Source organism: Mytilus galloprovincialis, chromosome 14 (genome assembly GCF_965363235.1).
Source record: "Mytilus galloprovincialis chromosome 14, xbMytGall1.hap1.1, whole genome shotgun sequence".
NCBI classification, from domain to species: Eukaryota; Metazoa; Mollusca; class Bivalvia; order Mytilida; family Mytilidae; genus Mytilus; species Mytilus galloprovincialis.
Window position 1 is genome coordinate 67,930,256 of NC_134851.1, and position 19,668 is coordinate 67,949,923.

Here is a 19,668-nt window from a genome sequence, read left to right on the forward strand (position 1 = left end):
TAGTATCTAATGAACAGTCGAAACTATGAAAACTTAACATTGATAAATAAACCAAAAAAAAGTAAAATTGAGGTCATGCTGAAAGGAAACCCGCCTTAAAGACGTGTACACCTTACATGCATGTACGTCCTACTATATTTGACCTTTTTACAACTTTTTTTTACAGACGTGTACACCTTACAGGCATGTACGTCCTACGTCATTTGACCTTTTCCAACTTTTGTTTTATTCGAGCGTCATTGATGAGACTGCAGTAGACGGAATGTACGTCTAGCATACAGAGTTTTTATCATATATAAGAGGTACAACATGTATATCATGTTACATGTATCCATCATGTTCAAGTTATATTCTATTTTAACAATGACTTACAGGGGATGTTACACCTTGACGTGCCTGCATCAGTCGTTTTTGTAAATTTCTCAGCATGCCCAAAATTGCAAGACCACGTGCTCGATTAATAAGATCCTTGTAGGAGTACTTGCAGTTTGACGACATATTTTCTTTTTTTGTCTTGTAGAATCAGGATTAGTTTTTTGTCCATAACATATTCAACATGTTGATTTCTGGTCCATTGCGGATAAAAGACAAGAATGTTTGCTTTTCAATAAACTTATAAATTGCATTTCTGGAGAATACTCCAAAGGAAATATCAATATAACATTACTAACATTTAAAGAAGATAATGCTAGAAGCACGTCTTTAAACGATTAAACCTGCCGTTTTTGTTTGCACCCGTCCCAAGTAAGGAATCGTATAATGCTAGAAGCACGTCTTAAAACCTGCTGTTTTTGTTTGACCCGTACCAAGTCAGGAATCCTGATGTTCAGCAATTGTCGTTTGCTGTGGTTCACAAGCGTTTGTTTTTATATAGACAAGATAGGTGGTTTTCATTTTGAGCAGGGGCCCTTTATAGCGTGTTGTTCCGTACAAGGCAGAGCCAACTTCGAAAGGTCTGGTGTTGAAGACCGTACTTTGACATATAATGGTGTACTAGTACTTTTACAAATTGTGACTTAAAAAATTGTCTCTCACCACATCTTCTTTCATTGGCAATTGCGTGATGAACATTTAACGGATAATTTTCTACAAATGCACTTTAAAACGTTAGTGTTGAAAGACTGGAAACAAGCTTTTGACCTTGTATAATGGAGTGAAGAAAACTAATCAGACCACTTCATATTAATAATACAGTGAAACCTGGCTTAACCGAAAACCAAAAAACTGACGACCAAGATTGGTCTTAAGTCATGAAAAAATAATCTAAAATGCACCATATTTTATTCAGAAGGATCGATCATTGTAACAATTAATGTTGAACAAAGAAAACAAACAATGTAACAATTAAATGTTAACAAAGAATATAACAAAAAGTTCAAGCACATTATGCGGAAGACATCTTTGCGCCCATTTTTTCACGTTGGCGTTTCTGTTCCACTCTGATACAGGAATATGTAGCGATTACAAGTGATAACAACGCAACAGCTCCGATGCCAACGATTTCAAGGGAAGCAATCTTCAGACGAGTATCCATTTTCAGGTCGCTAAGTTCCTGTCGTGATTGGTCTAGACGATCTTCCACACGATCTTCTAAGCGTTGAATATGGTACAATGGTGTCTTCACTTTCTCTTGCTCTTCTATCTCAGCTGTAAAAACATAGTTTCGAATAATTAATATATAAAGGGGACAATTCTAAAAAAATTTCAATAACATATCTATCAGCAAAAAAACAATTTATAAAAGCTAATAAGACCAGAAAGCATTAGATTTAGCAATTCTTTTTAAAATCTATATACAAGATATTACTCACAGTACACGTATTGTGATTAACATATTGTTAGTAGGGCATCCCCGAAAATAAAAAGGCAAGTTTACTATAACTTTGCTTCATATTTAACCCCATTGAATATTAATTTCTCCAAGATCTGCTTCTTTAAGTAAAATGTGCGATTGTCATTTATTTACTGATTCACAAATGCAATGTGATAAGATAACACTTACCGAAGGAATCAACTGATCTCTTATTCCTTAAGGCACATGATGACTGTAAAAGAAATTCAAATCTATCAGAAAAAAATCTTGTTCGATAAAAATCAATTAAATTAAATTCATCATCTCCATTATATTTCTTGGAACTAGTTCGTTTTGAAAATTTAGGAAGTGTTCTCCTCCTCTTCCCCCCCCCCCCCCCCTCCTACTTAAAACTTCGGTACACCAAAATCAATGCATTTCCTGGTTTGTAATCTTTAAAAGACCCGGTAAATCAAGAATACAAAAAAGAAACTTTAACAAAGATGCTGAAAAGTACATTTTAAGAAAATCGAAAAGTATTCTTCGAGTAGATTGTATTCTAGACTGCAGGAGGAAAATTTATCTGCTGAAATAATTTAAAGAGCAGTCTTTAAATATTTTAAAAAGTATCGATTTGAAATAATGTAAGAAATGCATTTTTTATGTTAGCATTGAATGCTCTTTTAGTTTATTACATAGGATGGTAAGTGTTAATAGTGAGTTTATTTTTAGATTACACATTGGACTTCCGTCAACACTTTTACACCAATGAATTTACAAAAAAGAAACTTTTAAATTCTTACAGCAGATTGCATTTGAGTGTGAAGGTAAACGTAATATCTTTGGTTGCTTGCTTTGCTAAACAGTGAAGACATTATTAGGTCAGGTATACTTTTCCCTATTTTTCGAAGTTGCCTAGTCCAATAGACAGATATATTGGTTCTCTGTCCGACTAGTCTACTCTTAAAGGAAGGTAGTTGACCTAATCTATCCAAGGTTCAGCTAGCAAGCAACCAACCAGAGATATAACCTTTACCTACACACTCACTCACTGCCATGGGCTGTAAATAAATGCCTGCATTGAATGCAAATTATTGCGTTGCATATACATGCAATAACCAACTAAGAACTGAAATGGTCACGTGCAAAAGCAGTTAAGTGAACAATTCTTCATATCTTACCCCGTCACAGGTGGCGTTGCAAACTGTAAATGAACATTCGTAAGAGATTCCACCACTTTGTGTAGTTTCCAATAACTTGAATACTTTAAAGAATGGACTGGTGGCGGTTTTTATGTTACCTCCAAGAGTTTTGGTTGTGAAACCTACATTTTTTGGAATGATTGTTCCATCTCCACATCTAAAAAAAATTAAAAAGATTTGTTAAGTATGTGACGGAATTGCTTCCCTTAGAAGTTACAAGTAGTTTGAAATAAGATTTTTATTGATTTGTATACATGTAGAAATTTCCAAAAGCAACATTTAAAATTATTTATGGTTGGATCTGGAATCCCAACATTTCTTAAATTTCTAAAATGAATTTTAAACACCTACCCAGCTTGAAGAAATCGGTAGCTAGTGCCACGATCATAACTGACAGCCCTGCAATCGTATGGAATCACGCCTTGGTAGTCAGCTGTAAAATAGAAAGTTAGAACAGTCCTACAAATTACAATTCTAATCATTATTTATCTTTTATGAAATGTTCCCAGGTAATTTTATTACATATTTATGCATCCCTTGGGCTTTTGAAAAACGCGATGATGGATGCCCAATACAAAAGAACTCAAAAAAAGTTATGAGAAACAACAAACATTTATATGTCCAAAATGTTATTACTTATTATATTATAATCTATAACAAAACAAAATAAATTAAAAAAAACTATCAAAAACTCTTGATATTTTTATTTGACAATCAATTCAGAATTTTTGCTTATCCTAAAATACATTTTAGAAAATAGAAACCATTTTGGAACAATTTTAACATTTATTCTTGGTATTGTTATATAGGGCATTTGGTCTCAAGAAGCTTGTCCAACTCGCTGAATGACGTCCGTGGTCTTTATGATATTTAGGTTTACTTATGTTACAGGTCTTACCGGTCGTGACAGTTAACAACAACCTAACTTTTTTCGACATTGCAACTGTATCACCAATGGCTGTACCAAGAATGTCAATCAATTCAAATGTTGCACTTCCTGCATAATCGTGGCCGAGAGATTTAACCAACTGTTTGTCTACGGGAATATAGCTGGAAAATAACAAATGAGAATAATAACAAATGAGAATAATAACAAATGAAAATAATGACAAATGAGAACAATAACAAATGAGAATAATGACAAATTGAAATAACAAATTGAACCACTGACAAATGAGAATAATAAATGAGAATTATGACAGATGAGAATAATGACATGAGAATGACAAATGAGAAGAATAACAAATGAGAAGAATAACAAATGATAATAATGACAAATGAGAATAATGACAAATGAGAATAATGAAATGAGAATGAAACTGGAATAACAAATAAGAATAAAGCTGGTATAAAACAAATGAGAATAACAAATGAGAGTTATACTAAAAGGTTTTACTTTTAAAAGTAACCACAATTTAATTTTACAAAAATTCCAAGCGTGTCGTTCATTTGAGCTTCATTTATAACGTGTCCATGCACTTCACTTTTCAATAATGCGCTATTTCAACGATAAACAGTAGAGTCTCTTTATTGGGGTTTGCATGATACGATTACTTGGCGATTTTTAATGATTATTTGATTACCAAACCAAATATTTCATGATAATTTGAACAGATGATCTCGAGAACTATATATAATTTGAATTTCTTGTTGAAAAAAATAATAAATGATTATGTGATCATATTGGCAAAACATTTCTTATTACGAAATTACTTGGACACACCCATGAGGGGCCTCAGATTTGTACGTAATCATATTGGCAAAACATTTCTGATTACGAGATTACTTGAACACGCCCATGAGGGGCCTCATATGTGTACGTAATCATATTGGCAAAACATTTCTGATTACGAGATTACATAACACGCCACGCCCATGTGGGGGCCTCATATTTGTACGTAATCATATTGGCAAAACATTTCTGATTACGAGATTACTTGAACACGCCCATGAGGGGGCCTCATATTTGTACGTAATCATATTGGCAAAACATTTCTGATTACGAGATTACTTGAACACACCCATGAGGGGCCTCATATGTGTACGTAAATAAATCTAGACTTACTCTTCGACTATAGTCTTCGACGCCACAGTTTCAGTTTTATTTCCTTCGGAAATGCAGGAAATTGTGTAGGTTTCATATTCATTCATTAATGTGCCGTTGTTAAATGCCCAGAAGACTTGCAATTCGGCCGAGTAGAAATTGGACCCGTTTGCTGGTGTCTGGTGAAAAATAAAGTAAATGGTATCATACTACATCTCCCTATATCTATGTAGTGAGATAATGCAGTGGTGAATCTGTAGTCTAGTGTGAAGCTTATATTAGGTAAATAGGATAATCCTTCTTGCACCAAAGTTGCGAGGTTTAGCACGAGACTTTACTACCAACATTGCTTTCCTCAAATATGCATTCATTCAGTCGTATATTTTACAAATTGTCATATAAATTCTAATAACAATTAAGTTAGTGGCAAATTATATGAATAAAAGATGTATTTATACACAAAATACATTTCACAAACAAAAGAAATATATCCAATAAAATATATTGCAAGATAGTCCAAATATAAAAAAAAAAAATGCTCGTCTTATTCCCTATCGATCCTATAATTTAAGCTTAGGAAGCCTGGTATAAATTAAGACGTTTTGATAATTTTTTCAATTAGCACCGTTTTAGTGTGAATTTCTTCCTATAGCCGATGAAAAATAAAAGGTAAAATAAAAAAAAAAAATCCCTAGTATATTTTTTTAAGATTTAAAAGTAAACACCATATTTTATTCGGCCCCATTACAAAATTTTGTTTAAACAATATAATTGAGAAAGGGAATGGGGAAAGTGTCAAAGTATGATAGTTAAAGAAAAATGTATGAAAAAGCAACTGTCCAAGAAGTCTACTTACATTGAATTCACATGGACAACCGTTGACCGTATCGTTGGTGTAACAGAGATTGAGGGTGGTTTCAGTATTGGTTTCATTAATTGGGTTGAGCGTGACGAGACCTTGCCGACACTTGATCTGTGCTTGGACGTATAGATCAGATTTAATGGTCACGTTAGCTCCTTTTCCAGAAAAGTCATCACGATTGGAGATCTCGCCACAAAATTGTGAAACTATAAAACAAAAACACGACACAGTATTACATTTGTTTTCCTAATGTCTGTACTAGTTTAAAGTTTTGTTTGGCTTGCTTGCTTTTTTTGTATGAATGTTTGTTCAATCATTCAATAACATCATACAAGCTAAACCCAAAAGTATCTGTTGATTATAGAATTTAGAAATAAATTAAAATGCACGAGCAAACGGTTATATAAAACAATGCAAGCAAGCCAATCAAACCTTTATACTACATGCATAAGGAAAATAGCTGGAATAGAATGAGAAAATACGAAAATGGAAAAAAGATAAACCCAAGTTTAAAAATTCCTACATGTACGATAGTTTTTGGGGGGGGGGGCGGGTGCTAGGATGAAAAATTTTGTCCTGCATTTTTTTTTAGCTGTAATCTCTGTCCTGCCTTTTTATTTTTCACTCTGCTCGGTCCTGCCTTCTTTTTTTTTAGTTTATCCTGACTTTTTTTTAAACTTGATTGTCGTCCTGACTTTTTTTTTTGCAAGTGTCTCGTCCTGCCTTTTTTTTTTACTCAAAACTCCTGTCCTGCCTATTTTTTTCAAATTTCATCCTAGCCCCCCCCCCCCCCCCCCCCCCCCCCCCCCCCCCCATAAAAATCAAATGGTAGCTCCCTAAAACATAATGAACGAAAAAATAATATGATAAAACAACAAAACAAAACAACTCTTCAACTTTGCCATGACGTTGCAAGTTTATTAACGACTTTGAAAAGTCTATTGGCATCTTTTAGCTCTCGATTGTTCTTCCAAAAATCGTGCATTAATCCGCATATGAAAGCGTATTCTAGTTCAAAATTGTGCCGTTTCCAACTTGTATTTATAATCAAATTTAAATCATTTTTAAAATTCTGACGTGAATATATATTACTTACCATCCAAAATGTAGCCTGTCGGTACAGAAGATCTGACAGCAACCTAAAAATACAGACACTTATGAATTTACAGAGTTTGTAAACACGACAATATATACAGTCAAACCTGTTTAAATGAGCACCTGTATCAAGCAAAAGTCAGTGTTAGAAGACCATATTTTTAGATTCCTCTGCCTCTGTAGTACATTTCATATAGATTGAAACTGTAGTAAAAGACTATCCTTGGTTGAGGGAGATAACTCTTTAAATCAGTTAAGCGTTTGTAAAAGTCAAGTTCATCAATGTATTTTAAGCATGTACCTGAAACAGATTGAAAAAAATCTATGTAACCTAGAAGCTTAGAATATATTTTTGATAATGGTTGATACAAACGTACTGATGATTTTAAGAGTTATTTCCCTTAATCTAGGTCTACCTCCTTAAGAGGCCACATTTTTGCTCTTCCTTTTATGCGATCTTTTAAACTGTATAAAAGTAGATGTAGCAATGTATTAATGAAGTTAAATACATGATTGGCTCGTTGCTGACCAGTTTGTTATTCTGGTATTTCAGGTTTCCTTTAAAGTTATCTCGTATCCCAATTATTCTATGTTTTTGAAAAAAAAAAGTTTTTATTTTGATAAAATCCATCCTAGTTTTGCAATTACAATTGATTTTATCGTCCCGACAGAGCTAAAATACAAATGTCATTGTGAGTTCCGACAAAGCATGGGAAAAATACTTCCTTTGGGTAAAAGTTAAAACTTGCATGCATGTTTATGAAATTTTAAAACAAAATGACTCTAGAGATAGTTGCCTTGAATTTTTTTTATATATATAGATGTTCTTCAGAAGCTAGAATTTTTAGTTCAGCATGGTAAAGCGTCTCTATGAATATAATTTTGAAATCATTGTCAAATAAATACAGTTAAGGCACATATGTATAGATCAATGCTTAGGTAAAAAAAAATAAAAAAGTTTCCTATTACCTTTTGAAAAAAAGGATAGGTAGTTTTTTTTTAAATTTTCTTTTTGTTTAACATAGAGTCTATAAGAATGACATTCTGACTTTCACAGTGACTAAACACACTTTTTAGCTGAAAAATAGGGAGGGTATAGGGAATTAAGGAAATACATTTTTTTTTAGTTGGCCTTACAGCAAATCATGACTTTGGAGTGTGTAGGGAATTTGAAAGGCACTATATTTGGTTAGCTAATAACTTGCTCGCTTGTTACTTCTTACAGACGGATCGATTGGTTACATGCATGTATCTGTCGGACTAGTCTACTCGACTAAAGGAGGGTAGTATACCAAACTTAATAGTGACTTCACGGTTCAGCTAAAAAGCAAGCTAACCAAAGATATTACCTTTACCTACACAATCAAGTCGTTTTGCTGTAAAAAAAAAAAAAAAAAAAAAAAGTGACAGACAAACAGACAGACAGACCCACAATCTAACTACTGTGGATTTATTTATTTTCGTGGATACCAACTTTCGGGGATTGAAGAAAACTTGCATGTTCGCGGATATTTAATTTCGTGGTATTGCTGAAGTATGCATACAAGCCTATAGAAAATTTCAACTGTTCCCACGAAATCCACGAAAAATAATGAATCTACAATATGATATTATCAACTTACTGTTAGCAGTAGACAAGCCAATAACTGTAAAACGAACATTGTTGAGTCTGTAATAGAAATAGGCGAACAAATTGGTTTTCCCGTTTGAATGGTTTTACACTAGTCATTCTGGGGCTCTTCATAGATTGTTGATTCCGTGTGAGTAAATGCTCCGTGTTGAAGACCGTACTTTGAACTATAGTTGTTTGTTTTCTTCTACAAATTGTGACTTGGATGGAGAGTTCTAATTGACTCTCCTACGCGTAATAATATTCAGTGTAACTTAATGCACAAAGGACAAAGTATGAAAAGTGACGTTTTTTTTCCTCCTTAAACACGTTTATATTCTTTATATATAGCCTTTGCATTTAAAAATTTCAATGGAAAATATGAGTGTTTTTGCAAGCAAACGTGCACGAGTTCTATGGGGTCAGGACAGATTAGAAATTAGATAGTTATGTTTTAAATCCCCAACCCTTACGACATGAAAATTGAAAAAAACGAATCGGAGTTCTATCGCAGACGACAATACCAGAGGGTCTAGATCATGTGGTGTTTATTGGTAAGTATAAAAAGTAGATGTCAGTGGTATGATTGCCAATGAGACAACTCTCCACAAGAGACCAAAATAACACAGAAATTAACAACTATAAGTCACCATATGGTCATATCATAACAGGTTTCCCTTGGCTAATATTATGAACATAAATATGGCCGCAGTTACACCACACATTTTACTCAGTTTAAGGCATGGCAGGAACAAGATAATTAAATTAAAAAGCATTTACAGCTAATTTCTTAAAACTTGTAGAGCAAGGCTTTGGTTAGCCTGCTTGCTTTGTTTGTATATTGTACAATTGTAATTGGGATAACGTTCAATCAAATCATGACATAGTATACAGGTTTAAATATGCATATATAATTACATTAGATGTATGTTTCATTATAATATTTTATTCTGATTGGCTAACTGCACATCACGTGTTATTCCGTAAGCAGTTGTAATGCTCAATACAACTTTTCATTCGTGGTAACACGTGCTCCAACAATAAAGTGCACAGGTGAATTAAATAATAAAATATATAAAATTCGTGTTTTCGTGATCATAGCTAAAAAAATGTAGTTATAAGTATTGAATGCTTCTTTTTGTAACTTTATAGGGTTGTAAAAGCGTTGACCGTGCGTACATTTTTAGAATGAAGCGCTTCCGCGCTTCATACAAAATGTACTTCGGTCAACGCTTTTACACCCCAATAAATTTACAAAAAGAAGCATTCAATACTTAAATAAAATTATATTGTTTAAAGATGTCAATGTCAATCTTTATTACAAGGCTTAGGTTACATTTTGTTCAAACAAAGAAAGTAATCCAACCAAAGTTTTAACTCGCTGTAATGTTTCCGAAACCCAATAAACTTCTGAATTTTGCTATTTTTTTCATACCTGCAGAAGGTGCCAAAATACACTTAAGTAGCCAAATATGTTTGAGAAGCTCCCATGATACAATACATGTTGTGAGTAGTATATTATTTAAATGGACAATAGACATGGTAACTGACTAAATGAGTGGACCGTATAAAAGAAACTCGTGTGTTTGTTTATTTTGCATTACAAAAAATTACAGTACTATATTAAAATATTGTTCGAATAACAAAATTGACGTCATACGTAATTCGTATTAGTTAAATCTTTTCCAAAACAAAAAAATGGACAGTTGAAATGTACTTACGTTAATTCTTTTTTTTTTTTATCTTTATTTGTACTTACGTTAATTCTGATACTGCTCCTTCTGAATAGTGCGAGATACAACAGGCAACCCTCGTCTTTTATAGTGCTACCGGCTACCTTAACCTTGAGGTCCACGAGCGGCGGGAAAGTAATTGTATCGTTCGATATATTTCTATTATCAAAATAACTTCCCTTGAGGCAACCGAGACAGTTAAACCAAAAACGAAATATAAAATTTAAAAAATCACTTTGTAATGTTTTTTTACTTTTTAACAATAATTATTATTATTTATTGCAAACAAACAAAAAAGAAAAACTCGGCAATATCAAGAAACATGTTAACAGGGGCGCGGATGCAGGCGGGGCTTGTCGGGGTGAACCCCTCCTAAACAATGCTTATTTTTGCCATGAAAAAAGAAAATATATCGAACTTCAATGAAATTAAATTCTAAACAGAAAATCCCTTAACAAATCGAAAAAATAAAAAGCCCAATCACGGAAAACGAATGGAAAACAACTGAAATATTCCTCACTTGGTACATATGGTACAGGAATATCCTATTTATTTCTAAATTGAAACTTTGTGCTGCCTTGTATTTCAAAAAATGGATTAATTAAAAAAAAAATCTACGAAAGCGTATTACAAAATGTATTAGCGCCATGCAATTTTTCGTTATGCAATTTCTTATGTTTTGTGTTATAACGCAAACCTTTGCGCAAAAAAAGCAAGCCTTAAGTTTGCAGAATTACGCAAACCTTAAAAGTTTGTAACAAAACGCAAACCTTTGCGAAAAAACGGACACAATTACCGTTACAAAATTGTATTACGCAATAAAAAATGATCGAACTTTTTAACGCTTTTTCAGTACGATGTTTTTTTCTGACCCAGACAAAAAACTTTGCCTCACTACCTTGAATTTAATGGTTGCCCCTAACATTGGAGCATCGTCTTCGTCAGTTTATCAATGAAATGCACGCTTGTGGCACCGTTAAAAATTTTCCGCTAAAGTCAACAAAATGACCTCCGCTAAAGTCCACAAAACGACCTCCGCTGAAGTCCACAGTAAAACGCCGTTTAAGTTCACAATACCAAGTTCCACTAAAGTCCACTAAAAACACCGTTAAAGTCACACCTTTTTTTTTATTTAAAATTTTTTTTGTTTAGTACAATATAAAAAAAGCATGGGCTTTTATTCTTGGAATCCGTTTGATAAATGAAAAAAGTATCTAAAGAAAAATTTGTTCCATTAATTTTACCTTTCACAATTTTAAAATGATGATCCGTTCAGTGAATTAAACAGGCCAATTTCATTTTGGACATCATTTCTAAAAAGTTATCTCGTCATAGTAAATTAATTCGTTAGTTATTAAGTAAATAAATTACATCTACGTAAGGGAGCTACCATTTGATTTTTATGGGGGAGGCTAGGATTAAAAATTTTGTCCTGCTTTTTTTTAGTTGTAATCCCTGTCCTGCCTTTTTAATTTTTTACTCTATTCGGTCCTGCCTTTTTTTTTTACTAGTTTATCCTGACTTTTTTTTACACAAATTGTCATCCTGCCGTTTTTTTTACCAAGTTGCTCATCCTGCCTTTTTTTTTTAACTCAAAACTCCTGTCCTGCCTATTTTTTTCAAATTTCATCCTTGCCCCCCCCCCCCATAAAAATCAAATGGTAGCTTCCTAAGCGTATTAGCGCCACACAACTTTGTTTGTGTTGAGTTGGTTAGATTCAAACAAGCTACCCTTTGGCAATAAAAATAAATGTATTGAATGAAGATGTTTTATTAATTTGTTGAAAGTGGTTTAAATATACTGATGATTCAATTTACTTTTCTTTTTTCTATGACTTTTATTAATTCTAAATTATAATATATAGAAATATTTTATTCTTATCGCAGTTTTACCCATAATTTTGTCACAGTTTTAGTCGTTAGACGCAATTTTTAAACTAGGTGTATTTAACATTCTTACATTTCTTTAAAATCTAATTTTTATTAGTCCGTTTAATTTATCAGGTTTGCAAGTTTTTTTATATATTATTTCTATTTTTACATTGTGTGATTGAGCTGTTTTATATGTATATAACAGTGTCTCACAAGTCTTTTTAGGCTGGGTGTTGATCTTTTTTTTATGTGATTGTACTTATGTAAATATTTTACTATTGTGTAAGATCAAAACGTGACACTTTAATAAAATAAATTTATCCATTATTAATAAAATTATGTTCTGTCCATTCAAAATGTTATCCAAGCATCTGAAAAATATTTCACTATATTTAAATAGTGCTATGAATAAAAAAACAAACATACCATCGGGTGTATAGTTTTACCTCAATATAATATATCTGAAATTTTTTGTCAGTATATACGTATAAGCTATTATACTTGTTTTTGCTTATAAATTGAAAGCAGTGTTACAAGATGGTGTAGAATTCCAAATACAATTTATACAGCCTTGTTGATGATTCAAACACATTCGGCAATCCTCGGTAGAATCCGCTACTCTCTGATGAGGGTACGGAATCGGCCGAGTTGAGACGAATGGATTCAAGCACTGTAAGGCAATTTGTTTCTTTCCAAAAATAAAAGAGGAAGAGTGCTACTACCATTGCATAGTACGTCCTATAGTTATAGTTTCAATAACTGCATACTGTATGCTGGACACTAATTTCATATAGCTGCAAATATTTCATGAGGTTTCTGTGGTAAAACATTTATATGTTTTTGTTTCATTTTTAATGTCCAGTGGAGTATTTAGACAGCAACCATTTGATTTTCTGGGCGGGGGGGGGGGGGGGGGGGGGGGCTATGGATTTTTTTTGGAAAAAAAGTTTGTTTCCAGTTTTTGGAGAAAAAAATAATTTGTTTTTGACCCTGAGGAAAAAAATTGTTTGTTTGACCCTCAGCTGCCACTATATGTAATGCTAAAATTGAAAGAAAAAAATTGTTTTCGACTTGTCGCCAAAAAAATTGATTGTTTTTCGCCGAATGCGAAAAAAAAAAGTTTGTCCGAGGAAAAAATCCATAGCCCCCCCCCTTTCCCCCAGAAAATCAAATGGTTGCTGCCTTAATGAGTTTCATTCATGATACAAATGCACAGGTATATTTGTTTCACTTTTAAAATCCATCGGCAAATATTTGATGCATATTTTAGATTAATTATAAATTATTTTGTTTTCGCAATATGAATACAAACATACCTCTTATGTACATATAAATAAATTTGGTGTATTCACTGTCTTCTGATTGGTTAAAAGTATTAGTTTTATTATCAATGTTGTCAATTTTAATGGCAACACGCCCACTCTAACGTTGTGTATTCATACGCCAACATGTGTGTACGTTGTTATTGTTAATATAAAGAATATAAAAAGTTCTTTGAGCCTTATTTTTGATAGAAATTTATTTATAATGAATGGCAATAATTTATTTTGAATTTATTGACCCATAAAATTAATTTTTGACTCTTCACATTTTACATAATCCGCTTCGCGGATTATTCAATGTGAAGAGTCAAAATTAATTTTATGGGTCAATAACTTCAAAATAAATAATAGCCATTCATTAAGTATTACGGAATTTTTCGAGTAAGTTTGGAGTATTCTTTATATTTTTCAAATAAGCAACCCATTATTCTTATTTGAATTGTTGTTTGTCAACTGTTTTCTTTATTTAAATTTTGGCCCATTTTTCTGTAATTTTGACTCTTGCTTATTTATTCTATAAACCCTATCCTGACGCATATTAACAGGTATGCAGGTGCTCTTACTATCCCGCCGCACGTGGCCTTAACATTTAGATACGGGTTGTAATACATGACAGAAGGGGTTTCTGTTGTAAAACACACTCAGAGGGAATCGGACAGTATTATACCCTAATGTACTGTTTTCTATAGCTCTGCTGAGGTCAAAGTTGTACACAATTTAGTATCTAATGAACAGTAGAAACCATAAAAACTTAATATTGACAAATAGAAAAGGGAAAATGAAGTCATGGTCAAATGAAATCCGTCTAACAGACATGTACACCTTAAAATTATTCAATTCATGAAATGCCTCTATATTTTGCTTATTAATTCTTTCGCTGTATTTCACATAACCTTTCGAAATTCTGAGTCCTCAATGCACTTTAATGTCCTACTTAATTTGCCCTTCATAACTTTTTTTATTTGTGCGTCACTGATGAGACTTGAGTAGACGAAACGCGCGTCTAGTAGCGTACAAAATTGTAATCTTGAAATATTATACAATTACTGTCTTTTGATGAGGTAAATATGCGGTTTTATTGACTTTTGAAAAAATGATATTCACTGAGACCGACGGCCGAAGTGAATATCAGTTTTTCAAAAGTCAATAAAACCCCATATTTACCGAAACAAAAGACAGTAATTGTTATATTCCATATTCCGAGAAAAGAAAATGTATTTAATGACAAACATATACCGAAACAAATTTTACACGAAACATTTTACCATAACGTTGCATGTAAAAGCGCGTGACGTTTAGCGCGGTGAATAACACTTTCTCAGGTGAATATGCTTTTTTATTCAAAATCCAATTCATATAGAGAAACCTACTAAAATAATTTCAATATAGAATAAATGAGTTTATTTATTGATATACCGAAGGTAGTGAGTGGCCCATATTGCCTTTTGTATCTGATAGACCAAACTAAGAAATAAAGTGCATATTCCGAAGGACAATTAAAAAGATCATATTTTGATGAAACATATACAAATATACAGACCGACTTTAAAAACGCAACACTAGATTATTCTATTTAATTCCCATTTTTAAACATGCATTTTTTGTTAAACAAGCAGAAATTTCTTTCATGACTCCATTGTTGAAAAAACATTGACAGTTCGAAAGTTGAATTGATTGAGTCATTTTTAATGTTCTAATCATGAGGCATACACCGAGACCCTGGTTTTTCCCTTACCAATGAATGTTTCACCTTCAATAGCAATGACTGCCTGTAACAAAAAAATCCCAAAATAATTTTAAGAAAGGTCAACAAATTCGTTTTTGGTTCTGCTTTGCCTTCTGATTTTGTCTTTTTTTCCACTCATTATAATGGGATTGGCAATAATTATACGGTTGAAACGTTAGTGCTTTAAATGTTTTTCTGCAGTCGATGCTTTGGCAGTTCGGTTTATGGGAAAAATTTATGGCACGAATCTGTGCGCATTGGCATTCTTTAATTTTATTAGCAGTTGGTCTCGCAAATGATAGGTTGGTCCCCTCCGTAAAACATTCAGTATGCCTTCGGAATATACAAATATTAACAAGAATTTCAATAACGGCCGGGAAACAGACTACGGAAATTTCCTATGTAGAAAAAAGTGAATTAAACCTAGCTTTTCTACTGGAGGTACAAAGCTCTCTTAATGATAAAAGAGGGACGAAAAATACCAGAGGGACAGTCAAACTCATAAATCGAAAATAAACTGACAACGCCATGGCTAAAAATGAAAAGGACAAACAGACACACAATAGTACACATGACACAACATAGAAAACTAAAGAATAATTAAACAACACGAACCCCACCAAAAACTAGGGGTGATCTCAGGTGCTCCGGAAGGGTTAGCAGATCCTGCTCCATATGATGTATCAATGATAAGGGTGTGAGTTTTTGTTTAAATGACAAAGAAAACACAAAATCCTTATATTTTATGAATTTCTTCATAATGAAAAGCAGTATCACACAGTTAATTTGAGTTCGAACAACATTTTATCAAATATAAAAAAAAGAAGATGTGATATGGTTGCCAATGATACAACTGTCCACAAGAGACCAAATGACACAGACATTAACAACTAAAGGTCACCATACGGCCTTCAACAACGAGGAAAGTCCATACCGCACATTCAGCTATACAAGGCCCCGAAATGACAATGTAAAACAATTCAAACGAGAAAACTAACTACCTAATTTATGTACAAAAATGAAAGAAAAACAAATATGTAACATATAAACAAACGACAACCACTGAATTATAGGCTTCTGACTTTGGACAAGCACATACACACATAATGTGGCGGGTTTAAACATGTTAGCGAGATCCCCCCTAACCTGGGACAGTGGTGTATCAGTACAATATAAGAACGAACTATAAAAATCAGTTGAAAAAGTCTTATCTCATCAGATGGATAAAAATAAAAATATTTCTATTTCAATATGAAGATAAGGTGATGTGGTATAACTACCGATGAGACTACTATCCACAAAGTTTAAATGAAGTGGATGTAAGCAGTTATAGTCGGGTATAAAAGGTACCGACATTAAAAATAATAAACAATTAAATTTCAAAAACTGACGGCCTTATTCATAACAAAATACTTGCGGAAAAACATATATGACAGATATGAACACAAACGGCAACCACTGAACAACAGCTAGGCTCCTGACTTGGGATAGACACATAAAGATAGTGGCGGGGTTAAATATGTTTGTGAGCGCTCAGTCCTCCGAAAACTGGGACTCGTGTTAAAACCAAACTAGAAATTTTTATGTTCCATTAAAATATCAATTCGCTTTTTGGCTAATAATGCATTGAATTTTTTCTTTATCTCCGATTTGTAACATCATTGGAACACATATCATTATGACATGGTTTAACCATGTAAAAACAGACATTTCTTTTTTCTGTTTTAACAAATGAGATTGATATAACAACAACATTATTCTGAATCCCTTTGTGTATTACTGCAATCGTAATTTCTGTTACATATATTTCAAATACAATATGTTTTAACTACAAGCTACATTGTATATATAACGAAAATATGATGATACAAAATAATTTAAATGACATTTGTGTCATTAATTTAAACTGCATCCGAAAAAAATCAGTGCTCAGCAAGTTTTTATATAGAATATTTTTAATAATTTAATTCACGTCAAACAAATCAAGCCAATTAAGATATTTCTACTTCCTTTCAGTTTTTGTTGACCAAAATTTTGCATTTAAGTTGACCAGGAAAGCTTTGCTGAAACATCCTTTGTTGTCAATACATATATATTTTTAATTTAAACTGTTGGTATAAATAAATTAAGTAAACTTCAAAATATTATTACCCTTACGGAGAAGCTAGTCATCTTTTTGATTATTCATTTTTTACGAGCACTATTTTTTTAGTGATTTCTTGACATTTGTACTGTCCTTTTATTTTGTCTTGTATGCTTATTATTCGAATGTTGATTTTCTCTGATATAGACACCTTCAGAAATGTGTCCGGGATAGATTGTTAACTATCTTTTTTAATCGGCAAAATGACTGAATCCGTGTTATTTTCATTTCAAATACAATAGAACAGACAAGGAACAACCAATGAAACGCATATGTAATGTATTTAATGAATTGGGCTAAGGAAAGCTCCAAGTGATTGTACAGGAAAGCTCCGAGCGATTGTACAGTAAGCTTGCAAGCGATTGTACAGTCAATTAAAATATACGACATTGAGAGAATGAATATATTTTGGTTTCTACTGGGACAATGACTTTTAAACTTTCAGACAGGTAAGACTATAAATCAGAAAAGGTACATGTGAAAATTCTGGTAGTAACGATGGGTTTTTCGATGTTTATTTAACATTTTTGATCGCTGCTCCGTGACAGTTTTGATCGATTTAGTAGGAGCCCCACTATTCTAAAGAAAACGTTTGGATGCATATGTCGTTTTTATTGTTGTATTGGTTTATATTTACATATAGAAAGGTTTGATTATGACAACTTGCAGCAAAAACGTTATAAAGTAACATTAGAGTTCAAAGTTTCCATCAAGCGACTTGTTATTTTTCTACCTAGATTAAATTGCCCTTTTAAACATTGGCGACTTCCATGGACAAACTTGTTTTACAATTGAAAGCTCGTGTCCAATTTCGAGAACTACGCCGTAGATTTTCAATCATAAACTCTAAGTGCGTATTTTAACTAAAATCTGAAGAAAATGTGGATTGTTAGACCCATTTCTGATACTCAAAAGAAATACCAATTGCGCATTACTTCACAGTTCATGGATATACATACAGCTAGCGCTCTAAGAAGCACGTTTTTCATTGGCATTTAAATGAGAAAAATAAACTTATCGTTCGAAAAACAAGACAATATTAATGCACCCAAAAAAGTTGGTGTTGCGAGACAGAAGGAAGTGGTGGTCTTTGGCTGATATCTGATCTTTGGTCGGGTTGTGGTCTCTTTACATATTCCCCTTTTCTCCATACAATACATGTATATGCAACTTTTTGCCTTGTATGGAGTGAAAAAATGCAGACCCTTACTAGTACATATAAATACGAAACTAAACCCTATCTAATCAGGGTTAAGAAAGTACGAAACTGAAACTTCAGCAGGGGTAATACATGTAAAATAACAAATTTGTCAATTAAAAAAAGTTGAAAAACAGAAATAGATCCAACAGTTGATGATCGTGAGCAGTTTGTTTACGATCAAGCTTGCGCATATGTCCAACATTTCAACTGACTTGCCGATCACTCCGATTTAAACTGAAAATTTAAGCAAGAATTATCCTCAATAACAAACCATTGCCAATTTGAATGTCAAATTACGAGTAGAGAAACAAACATAAATAACTGAATACATTGGATACACGGCATTTGAATTATGGTGGATGGAAGTGTTATTGGTAATTATAAAAATCACTTTTAAATTAGAGCCAATTTCCTAATCCGTGTAGAATAAAGATTGGTTGGCTTGACTACATTGTTTGTATTAACTTTGAATTTGATTTTGATAATGTCCAATCAAATATAAATAAGATATATACAGGTTTAACTTTGCCTAAACTAGTTACTAAACGTTTACAACCTTAATTTCAATGCTTGAGCGAACGTTTATAAAATCCTTGCATGCAAGTCAACCAAAGTCTTAGTCTACGTGCTTAAGCAAATTATCTGTAACTCTAATTTCAAAGTTATGGATGATTAATATTAAGATTGTATTGATGAGTATTGATATCAATCCATTGTTGGGACTTCTACGACCTTTAGAAATCTTAGAAGTCTTGTACCAATTTTACTTATACAAACAAAAACAAATCTTTTCCTCAGAAATTTGTGTCTTAAGGTGGTACCTAACACTTTAACTAAAATTAATTTGGCTCGTTTAATTTTCATATTTACCTATTGACCCTTTAACAAAAATATAAAAATTTCAAAAATTTTGAACCAACCGTTTTGTCAGAAAAATTACATTGGTTAGATAGCAGTTTGACAAACACCAATTTTGATCATTAAGAAGCTTAATATTCCTTTTACAACACAAAGTAATTAAAACGTTTAGCTGACTTTAAAGAGTTATCTCCCTGTAGTGTTAGGTA

General features: G+C 32.6%; 1 protein-coding gene across 1 annotated transcript; it reads right to left on the reverse strand.

Moving 5' to 3' along the window:
- Nucleotides 1-1,264: 1,264 nt before the first annotated feature.
- LOC143058523 (uncharacterized) lies at nucleotides 1,265-10,457 on the reverse strand. The gene is made up of 10 exons (XM_076232029.1): nucleotides 10,364-10,457; nucleotides 8,618-8,664; nucleotides 6,997-7,039; nucleotides 5,895-6,106; nucleotides 5,060-5,217; nucleotides 3,893-4,044; nucleotides 3,346-3,427; nucleotides 2,974-3,151; nucleotides 2,003-2,045; nucleotides 1,265-1,647 (listed from the first exon to the last, which is right to left on the reverse strand). The coding sequence occupies exons 2-10, from the start codon at nucleotides 8,654-8,656 to the stop codon at nucleotides 1,385-1,387; spliced, it is 1,170 nt and encodes a 389-aa protein (XP_076088144.1). The 5' UTR covers nucleotides 8,657-8,664; nucleotides 10,364-10,457; the 3' UTR covers nucleotides 1,265-1,384.
- Between the last annotated feature and the right edge of the window lie 9,211 nt (nucleotides 10,458-19,668).

What these genes read in the sequence shown, in the direction of transcription:
- LOC143058523 (XM_076232029.1), bottom strand. Translation starts at nt 8,656, where the DNA reads ATGTTCGTTTTACAGTTATTGGCTTGTCTACTGCTAACA. An exon ending in TCGAAGACTATAGTCGAAGA is followed by an intron (nt 4,045 to 5,059) that starts GTAAGTCTAGAT and finishes GTTATTTTCCAG; the next exon opens with CTATATTCCCGTAGACAAAC. An exon ending in TACCGATTTCTTCAAGCTGG is followed by an intron (nt 3,152 to 3,345) that starts GTAGGTGTTTAA and finishes AATTTTTTTTAG; the next exon opens with ATGTGGAGATGGAACAATCA.